Source organism: Myxine glutinosa, unplaced genomic scaffold (genome assembly GCF_964187855.1).
Source record: "Myxine glutinosa unplaced genomic scaffold, kmMyxGlut1.1 SCAFFOLD_2751, whole genome shotgun sequence".
NCBI classification, from domain to species: domain Eukaryota; kingdom Metazoa; phylum Chordata; class Myxini; order Myxiniformes; family Myxinidae; genus Myxine; species Myxine glutinosa.
In genome coordinates this window covers 33,265-55,000 of record NW_027618845.1, presented here as the reverse complement: position 1 = coordinate 55,000, position 21,736 = coordinate 33,265, and the positions used below count along the sequence as shown (strand labels likewise).

General features: G+C 45.3%; 1 protein-coding gene across 1 annotated transcript in view; it reads left to right on the top strand.

Annotated features, from left to right (window-relative positions):
• Positions 1-8,570: 8,570 nt before the first annotated feature.
• The window catches only part of LOC137427349 (uncharacterized), a 35,289-nt gene continuing 22,123 nt past the window's right edge, over positions 8,571-21,736 (top strand). The window contains exons 1-2 of the mRNA XM_078769485.1: positions 8,571-8,874; positions 10,060-10,170. Coding sequence (XP_078625611.1) covers positions 8,691-8,874; positions 10,060-10,170 — 295 coding nt within the window. The 5' untranslated portion in view covers positions 8,571-8,690. The remainder of the gene's footprint in view (positions 8,875-10,059; positions 10,171-21,736) is intronic.

Below are 21,736 nucleotides of genomic sequence, written 5' to 3'. Positions count from 1 at the left end.
TTTTACCATTTTATTTACCTTTTTGGGGACGATGAGGGGCTTAGGTGGTTGGGTAGGTTCCGAGGCTTGGGTGGAGTCTTATTGACCACCCCTACGTGCCTCCAACTCATCCAGGATTGTGTCAGCTGTAGCACCAGAGAAGCGCTCAACGTCAGAGGGCTCGTCAAAGACAGAGGGCTGTGCCTCGTCGCGACGCCGTAAGCAGGGTCGGCATCATGGCGGGGAGGGGGGAATTCGTGGGCCATGCCTACCCGAATGAGTTAGTGTGCTCCCCCCCCCCCCCCCCTCACACCCACCCACAGGCCAAGCCTTTGGCGCCAAACTTACACGTTGGCTATAGTGTGTGTGTGTGTGTGTGTGTGTGTGTGTGTGTGTGTGTGTGTGTGTGTGTGTGTGTGTGTGTGTGTGTGTGTGTGTGTGTGCGTGCCGTGTGTGACTTTGCAGCATGTTTTTAAATTGTAGCTGGGTTGGTGTGTTGGTTGTTGACGGGAAACTCTTATCAAGCATTTACATCATAGATTGAGGTCTCGAACGGCAGTTTGTGCCCCCCCCCACCCTCTGCGGTTACCCTAATGTCCCCCGATTAGACTTGCCCTGACGCCGAGTCTGGCCGTAAGAATTCGGTGATCTGACGTTGGCAGAGGGAGTTGACGTGAGCATGATGCTGCTCCTCGTAACCTGCCAGAGCCGTATTAATAAAGGAGCACCTTGCTTCACTGTTGATTGTTAAATCGTATCTACGTTTCTACGATAATCACGGTTTTGGTAAATACCTCGCACTGTTGACTCATTATATCCCAAATTTCTTTCCAACACTTCGCTTTGTTTCACCATTGTCTATCAACTGCATAATTTCGAATTTCTGAGCGTAAGTTAAGTTCTTCCTCTTCTTGATATCCCTTGATTTCTCTTTCCCCACGTTCGGTGATGACGTAGCACCCTTTCCACCATTTCCGGTGCGCTATAGCGCGTATTTGGGGCGCGATAGTCGTGTGTTGTGCAGTTTTTTTAGGTAGCCGCGATAGCAGAGAAACGTGATAGCCGAGTTCGCGATAGCCGAGGGTTGAGTGTGTATATGTGTGTGTGTGTGTGTGTGTGTGTGTGTGTGTGCGTGCGTGCGTGTGTGTGCGTGCGTGCGTGTGTGTGTGTGCGTGCGTGCGTGCGCAGACTTGGCATTTAATATGAAATTTTTTTTTTTCCTTGACTTGGGTTTACTTTATGAACTCAGTATATCAATCTGGTGAGTTTCTTTTACACTTCGGTGATTTCTTTGTTGAAAGAACCATGTCACTGATTGTCTTTCGCAGCAAGAAGTCAATAACAGGATAATATCACAGGTGGCGTGACAAAATGTAAGGACAGGTACATTTGACGATTGGCTTCACAATCGTGCATATAAGGGTTGTTGCGTTCTGTATTAGTGGAAAACAACTGCTGCACGTCGACAAAAGTTATTGCCGCTTCCTCTGCAGATGGTCCGTCAACTCGACAATGCTGTTTGTCATGGAGTGGTGGCTTTACGAAATTCTGGCATGAAACAGCGTGCTATTGCTCGGCAGTATGGCATCACTCAAGGTCAGGTGTCAAAGATCCTGAAACGAAATGCTCAGAGGGGTGTCCCTACTCCAATACTGAGGCCAGGACGTCCCCGCAGAACCACAAGGAGAGATGATCGCCAGCTGCACCGGTTAGTCTGCAATGGCCGTACCAAGTCAGCTAATCGGCTTAGGGCTGAGTGGCAGCAACTGACAAATGTGCCTGTATCCAGAAGGCTAGTCAACCAACAACTGGTTCAAGCAGGCTATCGTGCCAGGCGTCCCCTGAGAAAGCCACGCCTGACTAGACAGTGTTCCCCAAGGCAGTGTTCTGGGCCCTGTGCTTTTTCTGGTCTTCATCAATGATCTCTCTGACTCTCTTGAAAATCCTCTCTGTCTCTTTGCTGATGACTCCACTCTCTGCCGCTCCATTCCTCTTCCCTCAGATCGGCAGTCTGCAGCCTCCTCACTCTCTGAAGACCTGGACAAAATCACAGACTGGTCAAACAAGTGCAACGTCTTTCAATCCTGACAAATCTCACACTCTTACTATGTCTCTCCGAAAAGATCGACTGGACAACCCTCCCATCTACTTTCTCAACAATCATCTCCAAGAAGTTCTGTCGCTCAAGCTTTTGGGTCTCACAATCTGCCATGATCTTTCTTGGGAAAACCACATTTCCAAGCTGGCCTCCAAAGCCAGTCGCCGACTGGGCATCCTCCGTCATGCGAAGTCCTTCCTAGGCACACCTGAGCTCCTCACCACATACAAGGCTTTCATCCGCAGCTCAATGGAATACTGTTCTCCCCTATGGGCTGGTGCTCCTGCCTCACACCTGGCTCGGCTTCACGCTGTTGAATCCAAAGCTTTCAGAATCATTGGAATCTCCCGCGATGAAGCTATCTCTGAGGGCCTTTCACTCACTCACCGCAGGCAGGTAGGTGGTCTTTCTGTCTTCTACCGACTCCCTCTCCGGCCTTGCTCCCCCAGCTCTCTCTGTGCTCTGTCCCCCAAATATTCCTACAGGTCGCACAAGATCTGCCAGCAACCCTCTGATGGTTAAACTGCCGAAATCTCGGCTCTCTGCTCACCTTCACTCTTTGATTCCTCTTTTCTCCCGCCTCTGGAACAAACTCCCACACTCCCTTCAATCCCACTCCTCCCTCCAGGTCTTTAAAACAGCTGTTCACCTTTAAAACAGCTGTTCCTTCTCTGTTCTCATTCGTTTATTCATTCTTATTCGTTCGTTCGTTCTTCGACCACGTGTTTCTCCCCCATTTCCCCAGATAGTTTTCACTGTTATTAACCTTCAATGTTTACACTTTCCCCTCAAGTTATGTATTCCGTCATATTTTATAACACCTTTTTCTTCTTCTTCTTTTAAAAGGCTGCTTTCGACTTGCTCACCAAATCAATTCATCCCAAAAAAAATATCCATCTCCTATAGTGCCTTTTTTCTACATTCCCTAAACTCTCCTGCACTCCATCCTCCATCCAGCGTCCTTAACGTATTTTTAACTCGAAGGTCACAAGAAACTCATTTTGCAATAAATGTTCGTTTCCCCTAAATCGTACACTTTCTAAAATCCAATCTCACCCCTCCCCTCCAAATCTTCCCCATAACCCCTCCCCTCCAAATCTTCCCCATCACCCCTCCCCTCCAAATCTTCCCCATCACCCCTCCCCTCCAAATCTTCCCCATCACCCCTCCCCTCCAAATCTTCCCCATCACCCATCCCTTTCAAATCTCCCCCCTTGCCCCTCCCTCCTAAACTACCCCCTCACCCCTCCCCACCAAGACGCCCCCTCGCCCCTCCCCTCCTAGACTCCTCCCTCACCCCTCCCCTCCAAATCTCCCCCATATCCCATCCCTTTCAAATCCCTCCCCTTGTCCCTTCCCTCCCAAACTCCCTCCTCACTCCTCCCCTTCAAATCTCCCCACCCTCATTGCTTCTCAATTTCCCCCCTCTCACTCCCCCTCCTCAAAGCGTCCTCCCCGCTTCTTCCCCCTTCCAACTCTCACCTCCATCTCCCCCAACCTTCTGCCTCGCTCTTCCCCCACCTCAAATAACACCTCATTGTGCCTCACCCAATCACCATCAAACCTTTTGTCCGCCCCATCCTTCCCTTTCTCCGAGCTATTCTGAAATCTCTGACACACCTTCAACAGCTCTCCCTACCTCTTCCACCTCTTCCACATCTTACCCTACCCCTCCTCCCCCCTGTTCTGTATCTGATGCTCCCCCTTCCTCTTCATTAACGGTATGGACCTCAAACATCCGGGGCCTTCGTTCAAACTTAACTGATCTCTCCATACAGGTTGCTTCTGTCAAACCAGACGTGATCTGCTTCACAGAAACTTTCCTCCTTTATGATGTCTCTGATTCCTTATTATCTCTCCCGGGCTACTCCCTCCTCCGGTATGATAGACCTGAGCCTCGTCCTGGAGGCGGGGTTGCTATCTTTATCAAAAACTCTCTTCCTCACTCGCCCTGCACTGCACTCTCTCCACCTCACCCCCAGGAATACATCTGGCTACGGCTTCCCCTTCGCTCCCACCTCTTGTTCATATGTGTGTTGTACCGTCCACCAAACAGTGATGACTCCATCTACATCTCGCTGTCTGATAATATGGACCAACTTCTATCTACTCATCCCAACTCTCTCTTCCTCATATGTGGTGATTTCAACTGTCATCATGCCAGTTGGCTGGGTGTGGGTACCTCTCTCATCAGCCATGGCTCCTCAGCAAAGGACTTCTGCGACTCACTGGGACTGACACAATCTGTCAATTTCCCGACCCGGATCTCAGTCAACGGAACATCTTCTCTTCTGGACTTGGTTATGACTAACTTCCCTGAAAATGTCTGCTGCTCTTCTTCTGCTCCAATCGGATCATCTGATCATGTCCTTGTTAAAGTGGACATCTCTCTGACCATCCTCGGGGAGCCTGCTCAGCGTCGACGAGTCTGGCATTTCACTCAGGCCAACTGGCACGGTCTTCAAGCAGCCATCAATCATCTGGACTGGTCTCCCATCTCTACCACCTCTGACATCAACTCATCCTGGGAATTCTTCCAAAGTAAATTGCTCTCTCTCATGCACAGATTTATCCCATCTCGTCTTCAGTTGTCAAACCCTTCCTCCCGTCCATGGTACACGGAATCTTGTGGTGAGGCTGTTGCCCAGAAACAACTTGCCTTCGTCTCCTGGAAAGCAAATCCAACGGAAGGAAATCTCGATTCCTTTCACAAAGCCCGAAACAAGTGTGTCCACCCTCAGGAGAGCCAGGAAACAATATCTCTCCGTTCTCAAGACCGAACTCTCTTATCTGTCTCCCTCTTCCAAATCCTGGTGGCGTCTGGTCAAATCCGTTTCTGGTGTTTGTTCCCCCTCCATCCCCTCCCTTACCTCAAATGGCTACACAGCTGACTCCGCACGTGAAAAAGCTGAATGCCTCAACTCTGTGTTTGCCTCTAAATCTTGTGTCCCAAACCCATCCCTCTCTGTACCCACCATACCCAGTCGTACCCTGCTGCTCCTGGACTCAGTGTCCTTTCCTCCTGACAAGTTTGAAAAGTTTCTGTCAACCCTCGACTCTGATTCTGCAACTGGACCCGACGGCATCAGCCCACGGGTCCTAAAATCCTGCTCTGCCGCTCTATCTCACCCTCTCTCTGTTCTCTTCACCCTCTCTTTTGCTCAAGGTCAACTGCCATCTGCTTGGAAATCAGCCAACATCACCGCTTTGCACAAAAAGGTGCAAAAACAGATCCGAGCAACTACAGACCAATCAGCCTTCTCCCAATTATCAGCAAAGTCATGGAATCCATCATTGCTTCGGATATGAAATCTTTCCTCTTCTCCAATGGCTTGATCTCTGATCATCAATTTGGTTTCAGACCAGGTCACTCTACTCTGGACATGCTGCTTCTGCTGTCTCAACAATGGATGGAGGTCCTCAATGCCAAACAGGAAATTAGAGCTGTCTCCCTCGACATATCACGTGCCTTCGACACTGTCTGGCACCCCGCTCTGCTCACCAAACTCTCCTCCTTTGTTATCCATGGAAATCTCCACGCATGGCTGGTGGACTTCCTCTCTAGTCGTCGTCAACGTGTGGCCCTGAATGGGTTTCTCTCATCTCCTCTTCCTGTTCAGGCTGGAGTTCCCCAAGGCAGTGTTCTGGGCCCCGTGCTTTTTCTGGTCTTCATCAATGATCTCTCTGACTCTTGAAAATCCTCTCTATCTCTTTGCTGATGATTCCACTCTCTGCCGCTCCATTCCTCTTCCCTCAGATCAGCAGTCTGCAGCCTCCTCACTCTCTGAAGACTTGGACAAAATCACAGACTGGTCAAACAAGTGGAACATGTCTTTCAATCCTGACAAATCTCACACTCTTACTATGTCTCTCCGAAAAGATCGACTGGACAACCCTCCCATCTACTTTCTCAACAATCCTCTCCAAGTAGTTCTGTCGCTCAAGCTTTTGGGTCTCACTATCTGCCATGATCTTTCTTGGGAAAACCACATTTCCAAGCTGGCCTCCAAAGCCAGTCGCCGACTGGGCATCCTCCGTCGTGCGAAGTCCTTCCTCGGCACACCTGAGCTCCTCACCACATACAAGGCTTTCATACGCAGCTCAATGGAATACTGTTCTCCCCTATGGGCCGGTGCTCCTACCTCACACCTAGCTCGGTTTCACGCTGTTGAAACCAAAGCTTTCAGAATTATTGGAATCTCCCACGATGAAGCTATCTCTGAGGGCCTTTCACTCACTCAACGCAGGCAGGTAGGTGGTCTTTCTGTCTTCTACCGACTCCTCTCCGGCCTTGCCCCCCCAGCTCTCTCTGTGCTCTGTCCCCCAAATATTCCTACAGGTCGCACAAGATCTGCCAGCAACCCTCTGATGGTTAAACTGCCGAAATCTCGGCTCTCTGCTCACCTTCACTCTTTCATTCCTCTTTTCTCCCGCCTCTGGAACAAACTCCCTCACTCCCTTCAATCCCACTCCTCCCTCCAGGTCTTTAAAACAGCTGTTCACCACCATCTCTTATCTTCCCCCATCCAAAACCTTGATCTTTTCTACCCCTGCTAATTCACCCCAGATCCACCTTGTTTGAAATTCCAACTTCTTTCCTGGAAGTCCTGGCAGTGTCCATATGTTTTATACCTCTCCCACCGCCCTCTTCCCATGCCCCCCCCCCCCCCCAAAGCCCTCGCCCTCTCTCAGATCTCTCGATGTCTCCATGTCTCTCGGTCCCTGCTCTCAAATGTTGTGTTTGTGTCCTTCCCCCTCTCTCCCCATCTTGTCTACCGCTCCCGATGTTATATGTTTTATGTGTCGGTTTGTCTTTCTGTGTGATTAATGTTCGCTCTTTCACGAGCCTCGATCTTGTATACAAAAAAAAAAAAAAAAAAAAAAAATCTCTTATCTTCCCCCATCCAAAACCTTGATCTTTTCTACCCCCACTAATTCACCCCAGATCCACCTTGTTTGAAATTCCAACTTCTTTCCTGGAAGTCCTGGCAGTGTCCATATGTTTTATACCTCTCCCACCCCCCCCCCCCCTTTCCCATGCCTCCCCCCAAAAGCCCTCTGCCTCCCACAGATCTTTCGATGTCTCCATGTCTCTTGGTCCCTGCTCTCAAATGTTGTGTTTGTGTCCTTCCCCCTCTCTCCCCATCTTGTCTACCGCTCCCGATGTTATTTGTTTTATGTGTCTGTTTGTTTTTCTGTGTGATTAATGTTCGCTCTTTCACGAGCCTCGATCTTGTATGCAAAAAAAAACAAAAAACAAAAACAAAAACGTGAGGTGTGTGGGATCCCAACTTCGGACTTTTATTTTGTATCGCGTTTTCCTGTCCCTACCTTTTATTACAATAAACCCTTGTATTATTTTTCTTTCCCCACAAATCTGGTTTTGTTTGAGTTTGTTCGCCTTCCACAGGTACGCGCTTTTACCGCAGCTTCCTCTTCCCTTCTCATTCCCGCGCTGCAAAAGCAAAATCCGTATTTGAGCATCGCCTCCAGTAATTCCGTTCTGGTCCATCCGCGAGCCATGGTATTAACCGAAGGGTTCGCACGACAATATGTTCGTGGGTCACCCGTGGGAATCCCACGGGCATGGACGTCTTCATTTCGATGTTGCACATTCAGTTTTACAAACTGGTTACTGGCAATTTATCAGATCCACAAGTGATGTAATCTACACTGCAATTACTTCTGATGACATGTGAATGCATGTGCGTGCACATGGGAAATACAGTTTGAAATGTGTGATTACATCTCATGTAAAATGGACCTCGTGGGGTCAAGGTGCACGTTCACGTTTGTGGACCTTCCTTTCTCTCTTTCTCTCCTTCTCTCCGAAAGTACCATCTGGCAACCTCTTCCCCCTCACGTTTTGAATTTTGGGATTTGCCGATTCTTCTTGCTCTTTCCTGTGCAAATACGCTCATTGCCAAAGAAACTTCACTTTCCTCATGCTCAAACTATCTAATAATCCAAATGCTCTTCGTTTAAATCTTTAATACAGGTGATTCAGTACTACTTGCCTGTGTGATGAACATGAACTGAATTCCCACGGACATGTTCCAGAGGAATGTTGTTGTTCCATCCGATTTTCTCAAAAGTGGTTTCTTATTTATTACCTGAAAGTTATTGATGTGGGGAAACTGTCTGCATATCAGCATACCTGTGGCATGGATTGCATCCGAGCACAAATACTCCTTCATACACATCCCTTGTGCTTGTGTGTAAGGCCTTCTCACCATTGAGTCTAAAAATTCAATTTGGTCTTCATCCTAAAATTGCTGAACAGGCCCAGATTTTACATAAATATCTGAAGTTTTGAATGTTTTATATGTGGCCAAATCAACATGGAATACAATTGCAGTATTGTCTTAAGACATGAAATTTTTTGGTGAGGGGGTGGGGGGGGGGGGGGGGGGTGGGACATTAGTGTGTGGTGAAAGTTTAAAGTATTGTAACTGATGAAAGTTTAAAGTATTGTAACTGATTGAAGCAGAAGATAAGGCCTCAAGTACAGAGGTACTTCACATGTTGGCACTTTGTCAGATCAAGGTACTCAGAGTGGAGCAAACATCAGGAAGAGTGGTATGTTTCCCTCCTCTCTAAAGGTTCACCCACCATGAACGCTCAAGTTGGCTGTGGGAAGGATCCCTGTAACGTGCAGCCGGGATCGGAACAGCCGACTGTGCTCGTGTGTGGAATGAAGGTTGAGGAGCCGGAAGGATTTCCCGTGATTCTGCAGATAAAAATCGAGGATGTGAACTCCTTTGGTCTGGAGGAGGAGCAACGTGATCAGCCGAATGGTGAGTTGTGTGATTGACATCACTTCTGATGAGATCTGTGTTTGTGTGTGCACTTTTTTTGTTTTTTTGATAGAGGCTCCTGAAAGACTTAGAGCTGAATGGAAGGGAATAAATTGGAAAGAGGAAACAACAGCAGAGTACATGTGAGAGTGAGATGAAGGTTAGTGAACATGGACACATGGGGGTGACAACCTGCACAGGTTGAAGGAAACACAGGAAGAAGAGGAAGGGGAAAGTGTGGATGATGAAAGCGATCCACATACAAACAAAAAGAGGTGATGTGAGATGGGAGAAAAATCACAATGACTTGGAAAAAGGGAATGCTTTGCAATGGGATAACTTGGGGTGGAAAAGATCATGGTTGGATGGAGGATGATGTGAGATTGTGATGAACAGCGACGACGGTGGGATGGTGCACACAAAGATGAATTCAATGCATGCGATAAACAAGGATTGCAGTGCATTATACATGTGTTGCGATTTGAACTCAGACAAGGTAGCTCAAAGATGTGTGCACATAACTCGAAGGTGTCTTTCCAGTCCATCCTTCAATACAATTAGTCATCAACACGTGATTTTTCCAAACTGCTCTTGAGTTTTTCTCCACTTTTTCACTCTTTTGATCCTTTCCACTCCCCTTATCATATGGTCACATGTCATGGTTTTGGCTGATTCATTCCATTTTCTGCATTTGTCAATATGTTAACCTGCCACACTCTGCCATTTTGTTTTATATGAGGATTCTTTCGGGACCAAAAAAAAATCAACCAGTCACATGTTGCATCACAATTGTTTGTCATTTGACAATAGAAGCAGTTTGGTGGAGAAAACCTCTTTTGCCTTTGCATGTATCTTGCCTTCTCTATTTTGTCGGTTGTGATTTTGGGTGGTGCTGAAATTCCGACTGAAGTTGTTGGCGGGTCGGAAGAATCTTGTAACATCAAGATGGTTTATACAGAACGTAATGCTTTGATATCGTAATGTTTTCACCTGACACCATTCTTAAGGGAAATGTTTTATTTTCTCTCTTCAAGGAAGATTTTAATGTTTTGATAAGGATTTTAATGATTTTAATTTTTTTTTAAATGATTTTGATGTAATATTTATTTATCTATTTTAAGAGTTTGAAAACGGCTCTGCATGTAACACAAGATGCCTGCATTTATTTAAAGTTACTTTTTCCAGATTTATTTGTGAAAGCGGAAGTGAAAACTGAGCACGACATTGATGTTCACCTGGGTCGACCCAAACCTATTGATGCCGAAGCGTCTTTCCTCAAGAACCATCCCCATGAAGGTTTCTGTCCATGTCTATACATTTTGATTCGAACAGTTTGATTATGAACTCTGGTGTGAAGAAAAACACACGACGTTATGATTTAATTGCTTGAAGAAATGACCACATGGTAAATCAATATCTCAAACATAAATTATTCCCTTCATTATTGTATAAAATATTTTAACCAACAATAACATATCCTGTTGTATCCTATTATCCTCAATTTGTACAGTCATCAATTCTGATTTTAATTTGACACTTGTTATTATGGACCCCAATGGACCTTGTCCAAAACGGGGGTTTATGGATGAGGTCTCGTCCGTCCGTCTGCAACCATATCTCGGAGATGTATGGACCGATTTTGTTCGCACTTGGCACAAAGACAACACGTGACAGTGTTCATATGCACATCATTTTGTTTCGCGTTGCGATCAAAGATAGCCGACTAGTGGCAATTTTAGGTGTAAAAAAACAACAAAAAAACGATGTTGAACACGTCCTTAACCATTTCTCGGACACACATTTACTGATGATGTTCAAACTTGGCAGACAGATAATTATGAATGATGGTTAACATATATGCACGTCATTTTCTTTCAACATACGATCAGGCAAACAGGGAACCATGATTGTCATGGGGCCTGCAAGGCTAACCCCTGCTCTAGCGGGGAAAAATGCCCTTAAAACGATCATTCTATATATTCTATATACGATCCAAGATGGCCGATTTGTGGCCATGTTACTTTTTTTTTTTTTTTTTGCATGCAGAGTCGAGGCTCGTGAAAGAGCTAACATTTATCAAACAAACAAATCAAACAAGCAAGCAAACAAACAAAGTATATAAAAAGGGGAGCGGTTGACAAGATGGGGAGAGAAGGGGAGGAAGCACACAAACACAACATTTGAGAACAGGGACATCGGGAGATATGTGGGAGGGAGAGGGCCTGGGGGGAGGCAGGATAGGTATAAAACGCAAGGACACCAAGGACTTCCAGGAAAGAAGTCAAAAGTCACCTCAAAAAAGTGGATTTGGGGTGAAATTAGCGGGGGTAGAAAAGATCAAGGTTTTGGATTGGGGAAGATAAGAGATGGTGGTGAACAGCCGTTTTAAAGACCTGGAGGGAGGAGTGGGATTGAAGAGAGTGAGGGAGTTTGTTCCAGAGGTGGGAGAAAAGAGGAGTGAAGGTGAGCAGAGAGTCTTCATTTTGGCAGTTTAACCATAAGAGGGTTGCAGGCAGATCTTGTGCGACCTTTCGGAATATTTGGGGGACAGAGCCCAGAGAGAGCTGGGGGAGCAAGGCCAGAGAGGAGTCGGTAGAAGACGGAAAGACCACCAACCTGCCTGCGGTGAGTAAGTGAAAGGCCCTCGGAGATAGCGTCATCGCGGGAGATTCCAATGGTTCTGAACGCTTTGGTTTCAACAGCGCGAAGACGAGCTAGGTGTGAGGCAGGAGCTACTTAAATGTGTCCCCAACCATTTCTCGACATGCATGGACCGATTTTGTTCAAACTTGGCCCAAAGACAATTCATGAGTGTACATGTGCAGAATATTTTGTTTTGTAATCCAACCAAAGATGACCGACTGACGGCCTTTAACTCCTTATGGGAAAATTGCGAAAACCACGGGGGCTATGCCTATTTGACTTTCTTCTTGTTGATTTATTTTACATGTTTATATATGATCTTGGCTCATGGAAAAGTGAGGTGACAAAGAGAAAACAAGCGTTACGCCTAGGTCCCCCTTCGCTGAAGTGATGAGTTGACAAAGTGGAAGACGCAAGGCGGCCATCTTGGATTTTGACGTGGCGACCCAATTTTCAATAGCGTTCTTCCTTATGCCTAGATACACCCACACACCAGATTAGAAGTTGGTACTTCGCTTATTTTTCAAGATATTCCACTCAAGGTTCAGACATACATGGCGGTGGCCATCTTGGATTTTGACGTGGCAACCCAATTTTGAATAACGTTCTTCCTTATGCGTAAATACACCCACACACCAGATTGGACGTTAGTAGTTCGTTTATTTCTCAGGCTATTTCGCTCACAGGGTTGAGACATATTGTTGCAGATCCGCCACCAGCCTTCTCCCCTTGCCAAGAGGGGATTAGTCCCCTTGTCTTTGACTGACCAGCGCGACCTGGGACCTATGACGTACCTTCCGGACAGCGTGAACTGGGGTATTCGGACCAAATTCGCTATTACCTAAATAATCGCGCTGCCCTGAAGCGAGGAGATAAGCCCCGCACTAACCACGTGTGTTGATACACCGAGCGGTTGCGTACACGCAATCCACGCCGTTATCACTTACTAGACCCCGATTCAAGCGGTTCTTGTTCGTACCACGCTTAGTCAATGGAGAAATCACAAAGGCGATCGAATTGGGAAGAAAGGAAGAACAGATTTATTTACACTATGCACAATGATTCAAGAAAAAGGGGGCACAGAGCAGCCTTATGCAGTCTTACTTAATACCCAAGGACACGGGCCTGTCTCGCACACACACACTCACACGGGGCTTGCAGATGCAGGACAATGTTCACCAGCTCGCGCAGGGATGGCTCGTGCAGTTCTCTCCGGTCCCCTGCACGTCCTTTGGAGTAGGTGAAGGCAGGAGCTCTCCGCGTGTCGTCTGGACGGAGCGAGTTATCACGGGGCGAATTGGTAGGGAGCGGACTTTGACGCGGCTGGCGGTTATTCACTTGCGGCTATGGCCGCGCTTACTCGCGTGGGTGTAAAGCGCTATTCGCGTTCCCGGCGCGTCTGGCTGCGCCTGCGTACGTGTACCGCCAACGCTTCACCCTCTTCCCCTGGGCGTGCACGTTATACTGCGAGGTTAGTTCACAATGGCGTCTCCACTCAAGTCCTTCTGACCCTCTTGCATCAAAGTCCTGCCGATAAGTCCTCTCGAGGGCTTTGCGCAGCGCGTTATATAGGCACGCCCTATATAACGCCCTATATAACCTTCTCAAACTCACCAGACACGCCTCACCACGCCCTCTCACGCCATGCCACAAGAGCCCTGATTGGCTGGTGGCTCTTACCGTCTCCCGCTGCCGCTCCCCGACCTCAACGCCGGCCCCACCCTTTTTAGGCCTACCTACAGGAAAATCACAAGATTATGAAATAATAAAAGTCACAGGAAAATCACAGGATTATGAAATAATAAAAATCACAGGGTTATGAAATAATAAAATCACAGGATTATGGAACAATAAAAATCACAGGAAAATCACAGGATTATGAAATAATAAAAATCACAGGAAAATCACAAGATTATGAAGTAATAAAAATCACAGGATTATGAAATAATAAAAATCACAGGAAAATCACAAGATTATGAAATAATAAAAATCACAGGAAAATGACAGGATTATGAAATAATAAAAATCACAGGAAAATCACAAGATTATGAAATAATAAAAATCACAGGAAAATCACAAGATTATGAAATAATAAAAATCACAGGAAAATCACAGGATTATGAAATAATGAAAATCACAGGAAAATCACAGGGTTATGAAATAATAAAATCACAGGATTATGGAACAATAAAAATCACAGGAAAATCACAGGATTATGAAATAATAAAAATTGCAGGGTTATGAAATCATAAAATCACAGGATTATGGAACAATGAAAATCACAGGATTATGAAATAATAAAAATCACAGGATTATGAAATAATAAATATCACAGGATTATGGAATAATAACAATCACAGGAAAATCACAGGATTATGAAATCATAAAAATCACAGGATTATGAAATAATAAATATCACAGGATTATGGAATAATAACAATCACAGGAAAATCACAGGATTATGAAATAATAAAAACCACAGGAAAATCACAGGACAACGAAATAATAACAAGCGTTACGCCGAGGTCCCCCGTCGTTGAAGTGATGAGTTGACAAAGTGGAAGATGCAAGGCGGCCATCTTGGATTTTGACGTGTCGACCCAATTTTCAATAGCGTTCTCCCTTATGCGTAGATACACCCACACACCAGATTAGAAGTTAGTAGTTAGATTATTTTTCAAGATATTTTGCTCACAATGTTCAGACATATATATGGTGGTGGGCATCTTGGATTTTGACGTGGCGACCCAATTTTCAACATCGTTCTTCCTTATGTCTGGATACACTCACACACCAGATTAGAAGTTGGTACTTCACTTATTTTTCAAGATATTCCGCTCACAAGGTTCAGGATTTTGACGTGGCGACCCAATTTTCAATGGCGTTCTTCCTTTTGCCTAAATACACCCACACACCAGATTAGAAGTTGGCAGTTCATTTCTCTTTCAAGATATTTCGCTCACAAGGTTCAGACATTTACTTTTCAAGATATCGTGCTCACAAGGTTTAGATATGGTGACAGCCATCTTGGATTTTGACGTGGCGACCTAATTTTCAATAGAGTTCTTCCATATGCCTAGTTGCACCCACACACCAAATTAGAATTCGGTCCTTCGCTTACGCACGCATGCGTAATGTCATTTATGGAAATGGCGGGGAGTGGAAATGTCATTTATGGTCTTAGACTGCCCCCCCCAGAGGATTGGGAGAGTATTGCGGGAGGGGGGGGGGGGGGAGAATACTCATTATTCTGGTATACTTAGAATCACTGCCACGACAGTCCTCCATCTGTCACGACAACATCTTGAAAGAATAGAAAGATCGTTTAAGTTATCACCCTGGATCCCGTTGGGGATATCATTGAAAGTACCTGGGCGCTACCCTCAATCTACCTGGTTCACCATGAAGGTATGTGGGCCTCCTATCTCCGTCAAGAGTACCTCCACACGTGCAATGGGCTGGAGCCACACCCTCCTACCATGGAGTGGGGTCGGTAGATTGGGGGCGAAGTTCAAGTACCCCCAATGGGCCCCCTCTCCCCTTATGAACTGGCTACACCTCGAGAAGGAAAAGAGAATTACCACATCGCTGTGCCAGGGAGAACATTTATCTAACGGAGTATGCATTGGACTATTGGGTCAACAAACCACAGAGAAAATGAAAGAATAAATCAAAGGACTATATGAGATTATAAAAATCACAGGATTAAGTAAATGAAATAATAAAAACCACAAGATTATGAAATAATAAAAATCACAAGATTATGAAATAATAAAAATCACAGGATTATGAAATAATAAAATCACAGGATTATGGAATAATAAAAAGCACAGGAAAATCACAGGATTATGAAATAATAAATGTCACAGGATTATGAAATAATAAAATCTCAGGATTATGAAATAATAAAAATCGCAGGAAAATCACAGGATTATTAAATAATAAAAACCACAGGAAAATCACAGGACAACGAAATAATAACAAGCGTTACGCCTTGGTCCCCCGTCGTTGAAGTGATGTGAGTTGACAAAGTGGAAGACGCAAGGCGGCCATCTTGGATTTTGACGTGGCGACCCAATTTTCAATAGCGTTCTCCCTTATGCGAAGATACACCCACACACCAGATTAGAAGTTAGTAGTCCGTTTCTTAGTCCCCTACCGGTGTACACCGGAGGGGACTATAGGTTTGCACGCCATTCCTCCGTCTATCAGTCTATCAGTCTGTAAGTCCGTCACGCAAAGAACAGTTTTCCGGACTTTTTTTCTAAACTCTTAACGCTAATGATTTCAAACTTGGTACATGGTTTCTTCATGATAAGTTACAGATCAAGTTCGAACTTCACGACGTTTCGATCATTTTTGACAAAGTTATGGCACTTTGAACTTTGGGAATTCTGATAATTCTGATGATCCTTAACTCAGTGCCATTTTAATTTTTAATTTCCTTTAAAAACCATTTTCTCTGCAATAATAGGACCGATTGAGATCAAATTTTCACCATAGGAGGGACTCGGTCTGTAGAATATTTTAATGGTAATTATGACGTCACAGGTCACGTGGTTCGGGCGCCATATTGTTTTTCGTGAAAACACGAAAACCCCTTTTTCTCTGCAACGGCTAAACAGATCGAGGCCAAACTTTGCAGGCAGAATCGCATACCCATGACGAACAAATAAGCCAGCGAGCATGACGTCATGCGTCACATGGTTTCAGAGTTATGACGTTTTTAAGCATGAACCTTTAAAACCGAGCCCCTCCCTCATTTTTGATCCAATCGAGGGGAAACTTCACAGATCTGTTCCGCATGTCAGTCTACTAAAATGTCCTTTTGGAATGTGCGATAGCTCACGTGGTCTGGCAGATATCGTTAATTAAACGAAAATATTTTTAAAATGGATATCTCTTGAATCACTTTATTGATCGACGTGAAACTTCATACTGTAGTAGAATTCATGAAGAGTAACAAGTGTGCAAAATTTAAAGATGATTGGATGTACGGTCTGGAAGCTAGAAGTTGTTATTGCATGAAGAAGAATAGGCGTCAAGTGTGCGGATTTATTTATTTATCACATGTACAGACTGAAAGCATCGTTGGACACGACATGTCGCGGTCATTTTAACCTCAAATAAAATTCTAATTTAAGATTTGTCAATAGCTGAGGTATATTAACAAACAAATAAAACAGATTTGGTCAAATTCTGACTTTTTAAACTCGATCGCATTTGACAGAGTTGTGACAAGCTGAGGAAGAAGAAACCTCGCATTGGCTTCTCCAATGTGCCATAAAAAAATGGATATCTCTTGAATCGCTAGCACGTCAGACCGTGAGTTGGTAATAATTTATATAATTGACAGTGCAATATGTGCAGGCCGCTCCACGGAGCGACCTTGCCGGCTTATCAACGAGGCAAGGCGTGACACACGTGTCTCAGCATACCTCAGATCAAGTTTGTAAACCAGCATCAACCGTGCATAAATTTGCATATTCCATCATTTTTGACAAAGTTATGGCACTTTGAACTTTGGTAGGGGACATGTATTGCAGCGCAAGACTCAGAATGCTTGTTTTTCAAGATATTTCGCTCACAAGGTTCAGACATATATATGGTGGCCGCCATCTTCGATTTTGACGTGGCGACTCAATTTTCAATAGCGTTCTTCCTTATGCCTGGATACACCCACACACCAGATTAGAAGTTGGTGCTTCGCTTATTAGTCCCCTACCGGTGTACACCGGAGGGGACTATAGGTTTGCATGCCGGCAGGCCGTCAGTCTGTCAGTCCATCACGCAAAGAACAGTTTTCCGGACTTTTTCTCTAAACGCTTAATGCTAATGATTTCAAACTTGGCACATGGTTTCCTCATGATAAATTACAGATCAAGTTCGAACTTCATGACGTTTCGATCATTTTTAACAAAGTTATGGCACTTTGAACTTTGGTAATTCTGATAATTCTGATGACCCTTAACTCAGTGCCATTTTAATTTTTAATTTCCTTTAAAAAACAATTTCTCTGCAATAATAGGACCGATTGAGATCAAATTTTCACCATAGGAGGGACTCGGTCTGTAGAATATTTTAATGGTAATTATGACGTCGCAGGTCACGTGGTTCGGGCGCCATATTGTTTTTCGTGAAAACACGAAAACCCCTTTTTCTCTGCAACGGCTAAACAGATCGAGGCCAAACTTTGCAGGCAGAATCGCTTACCCATGGCGAACAAATAAGCCAGCGAGCATGACGTCATGCATCACATGGTTTCAGAGTTATGACGTTTTTAAACATGAACCTTTAAAACCGAGCCCCTCCCTCATTTTTGATCCAATCAAGGGGAAACTTCACAGATCTGTTCCGCATGTCAGTCTACTAAAATGTCCTTTTGGAATGTGCGATAGCTCACGTAGTCTGGCAGATATCGTTAATTAAACGAAAATATTTTTAAAATGGATATCTCTTGAATCACTTTATTGATCGACGTGAAACTTCATACTGTAGTAGAATTCATGAAGAGTAACAAGTGTGCAAAATTTAAAGATGATTGGATGTACGGTCTGGAAGCTAGAAGTTGTTATTGCGTGAAGAAGAAGAGGCGTCAAGTGTGCGGATTTATTTATTTATCACATGTACAGACTGAAAGCATCGTTGGACACGACCTGTCGCGGTCATTTTAACCTCAAATAAAATTCTAATTTAAGATTTGTCAATAGCTGAGGTATATTAACAAACAAATAAAACAGATTTGGTCAAATTCTGACTTTTTAAACTCGATCGCATTTGACAGAGTTGTGACAAGCTGAGGAAGAAGAAACCTCGCATTGGCTTCTCCAATGTGCCATAAAAAAATGGATATCTCTTGAATCGCTAGTACCTGAGACCGTGAGTTGGTAATAATTTATATAATTCACACAGTGCAATACGTGCAGGCCGCTCCACGGAGCGACCTTGCGGGCTTATCAACGAGGCGAGGCGTGACACACGTGTCTCAGCATACCTCAGATCAAGTTTGAAAACCAGCATCAACCGTGCATAAATTTGCATATTCGATCATTTTTGACAAAGCTATGGCACTTTGAACTTTGGTAGGGGACATTTATTGCAGCGCAATACTCAGAATGCTTGTTTTTCAAGATATTCCGTTCACAAGGTTCAGACATACATGGCGTCAGACATACATGGCGGTGGCCATCTTGGATTTTGACGTGGGTTGCACCCACTCACCAAATTAGAATTTGGTCCTTCGCTTACGCACACACAGACGCACACACAGACGGACGCACCCACGCACCCACGCACCCACGCACCCACACACACACATACGCACGCACGCACGGACGCATGCGCACACACACGGACGGAGGGGAAAACCATAGTCCCACTTTCACTCCCCGGTGCTACGGGGGACAAAAACCACAGGAAAATCACAGGATTATGAAATAACAAGTGAATCCTCTTGGATTGCGCTGAGGTTCGGGCATGGAATTTCGAGCCTCGATCATGGTTCGAGCCTCGATCTTGTATACAAAAATAATAATAATAATAATAATAATAAGAACCTTGGGCCGAATCTCGCGCTTCACCAGTGCGCGTGCGCGAATTTACGTCACGTCGGCAGCGAGAAGGGGTTCCCCAACACGAACCAATCAGGAACTGCCACGTCACACTTATATGATCTCAGAATTCCTGTGACAGGAATTCGCGTTACACTGGCTGGAAGTCATTCGCTAGAGGCGCTTCCTCAGCGCTAATAAAAATCACAAGAAAATCACAGGATTGTGAAATAATAAAAATCACAGGAAAATCACAGGACTACGAAATAATAAAAACCACAGGAAAATCACAGTATTATGAAATAATGAAAATCACAGGACTACACAAAAAGGAAATCATGAAATATATAAAAAACAAGCATTCTGAGTGTTGCGCTGCAATACATGTCCTCTACCGGCAGTCTGTCGTCCGGAAAACTGTTGGGGAAATTACCAAGGGTTATTTACCCACGGGTTCTGAATCGTTCCCCATTGCTAATTACCTCAGGACGGGCTCACCTGTGATTCGCACTCGGGACTTCGATTTATTCACCTTGCAGACAGGTCAGCAGAAGCACGAGAAAATAAGTTGTTGATAAAGAACCTTTCGAGTCGCTAAATATCAGTAATTTATTATATTTTCCGGTTCACGATCAATGATTGATGTGTATATATATATGTTGCTCGGCTTGGCTCCGCCCCTCCCGAAAGCACGCGCTGTGTCGCACTTTTGACGTTCGCGAGACGAGGCTGAGGGCGTGCAGTGTGGCTTTAGGAGAACTCTAGAGTAAACAAAGTGCCATAACTTTGTCAAAAATGATCGAAACGTCGTGAAGTTCGAACTTGATCTGTAACTTATCATGAGGAAACCATGTACCAAGTTTGAAATCATTAGCATTAAGAGTTCAGAAAAAAAGTCCGGAAAACTGTTCTTTGCGTGACAGACTGACAGACGGAGGGACGGAGTGCAAACCTTTAGTCCCCTCCGGTGTAAACCGGGAGGGGACAAATAAAATCACAGGGTTAGAACCAGGCTCACACGCATGCAGAAGGTGGGCCATCAGCAAAATTTGGGGTTATACGAAGCCATTGAATATAATGATGCAATATAAAAACATGAGGGTGATCTTCAAGTGTACTCTTCTGGAAACGCGCACAATCTTCACTCCTCTGGAAATGCGCAATCTTCACTCTTCCGGAAACGCGCACTCTTCCGGAAACGCGCACTCTTCCGGAAACGCGCACTCTTCCGGAAACGCGCACTCTTCTGGAAACGCGCACTCTTCCGGAAACGCGCACTCTTCCGGAAACTCGCACTCTTCCGGAAACTCGCACTCTTCCGGAAACTCGCACTCTTCCGGAAACTCGCACTCTTCCGGAAACTCGCACTCTTCCGGAAACTCGCACTCTTCCGGAAACTCGCACTCTTCCGGAAACTCGCACTCTTCCGGAAACTCGCACTCTTCCGGAAACTCGCACTCTTCCGGAAACTCGCACTCTTCCGAAAACTCGCACTCTTCCGGAAACTCGCACTCTTCCGGAAACTCGCACTCTTCCGGAAACTCGCACTCTTCCGGAAACTCGCACTCTTCCGGAAACTCGCACTCTTCCGGAAACTCGCACTCTTCCGGAAACTCGCACTCTTCCGGAAACTCGCACTCTTCCGGAAACTCGCACTCTTCCGGAAACTCGCACTCTTCCGGAAACTCGCACTCTTCCGGAAACTCGCACTCTTCCGGAAACTCGCACTCTTCCGGAAACTCGCACTCTTCCGGAAACTCGCACTCTTCCGGAAACTCGCACTCTTCCGGAAACTCGCACTCTTCCGGAAACGCGCACTCTTCACTCTTCCGGAAACGTGCAATCTTCACTCTTCTGGAAACGTGCAATCTTCACTCTTCCGGAAACGCGCAATCTTCACTCTTCCGGAAACGTGCAATCTTCACTCTTCAACTGAACCATAAAATATGCCTTGTTCACGGCCTGCCTTTGAAGACCATTTGAGGGTGGTCTTCCTGTTAAGGCCTCCACAAGCCATAGGGGGTGAGGGGGGTGGGGGGGCAACAGTGATCGAAGCCCCAAAGGAGCTGGGGGGGGGGGGGCGTGGAGTAGAGTCCCTTTATAGAGAGAGTAGCGACAACTAACGATTTGACGCCATTTTGAGTCCATTCAGTGCAGAGCCGCCGTATGGCGCTAGTGCATTGAACCGTGTATTCCATTATGTTCTCTATGTATGAGAGATGGGAATGGTCTTTTCCATGTTGATAATGAACAAATTATGTGACTCGCACTGTGACTCGCACTCGCACAAAATTATGTGAAGATGACAAAATAGAAGATTTATGACAACTAAGAGCCATATGATAAAGAAGAAAATCACAGAGCTAGTTGTGATTTAACAGTCAGACATTTAGAACCACTAGGACGTACCCGTACGTGGGTGCCCGTTCCTTGCCAAAAAAAAAAAAAAAAATGTCTGGGCGTGCCCATGGGCCCATGGGCGTGCCCGTAAGTGCGTGATGTGACCGTACAATGAATGTATCGTCCCGACGCCGCAGCTCGGATGGCGCTGCAGTTAATCGGGCCTGTATCGGCAGAGTTATTATAAACGTGTACTACAATCGATCGTACCTTACAACAATCAACACAGATTGCAACGTCAAATAAATGAATACGCTCTCAAATGTGCC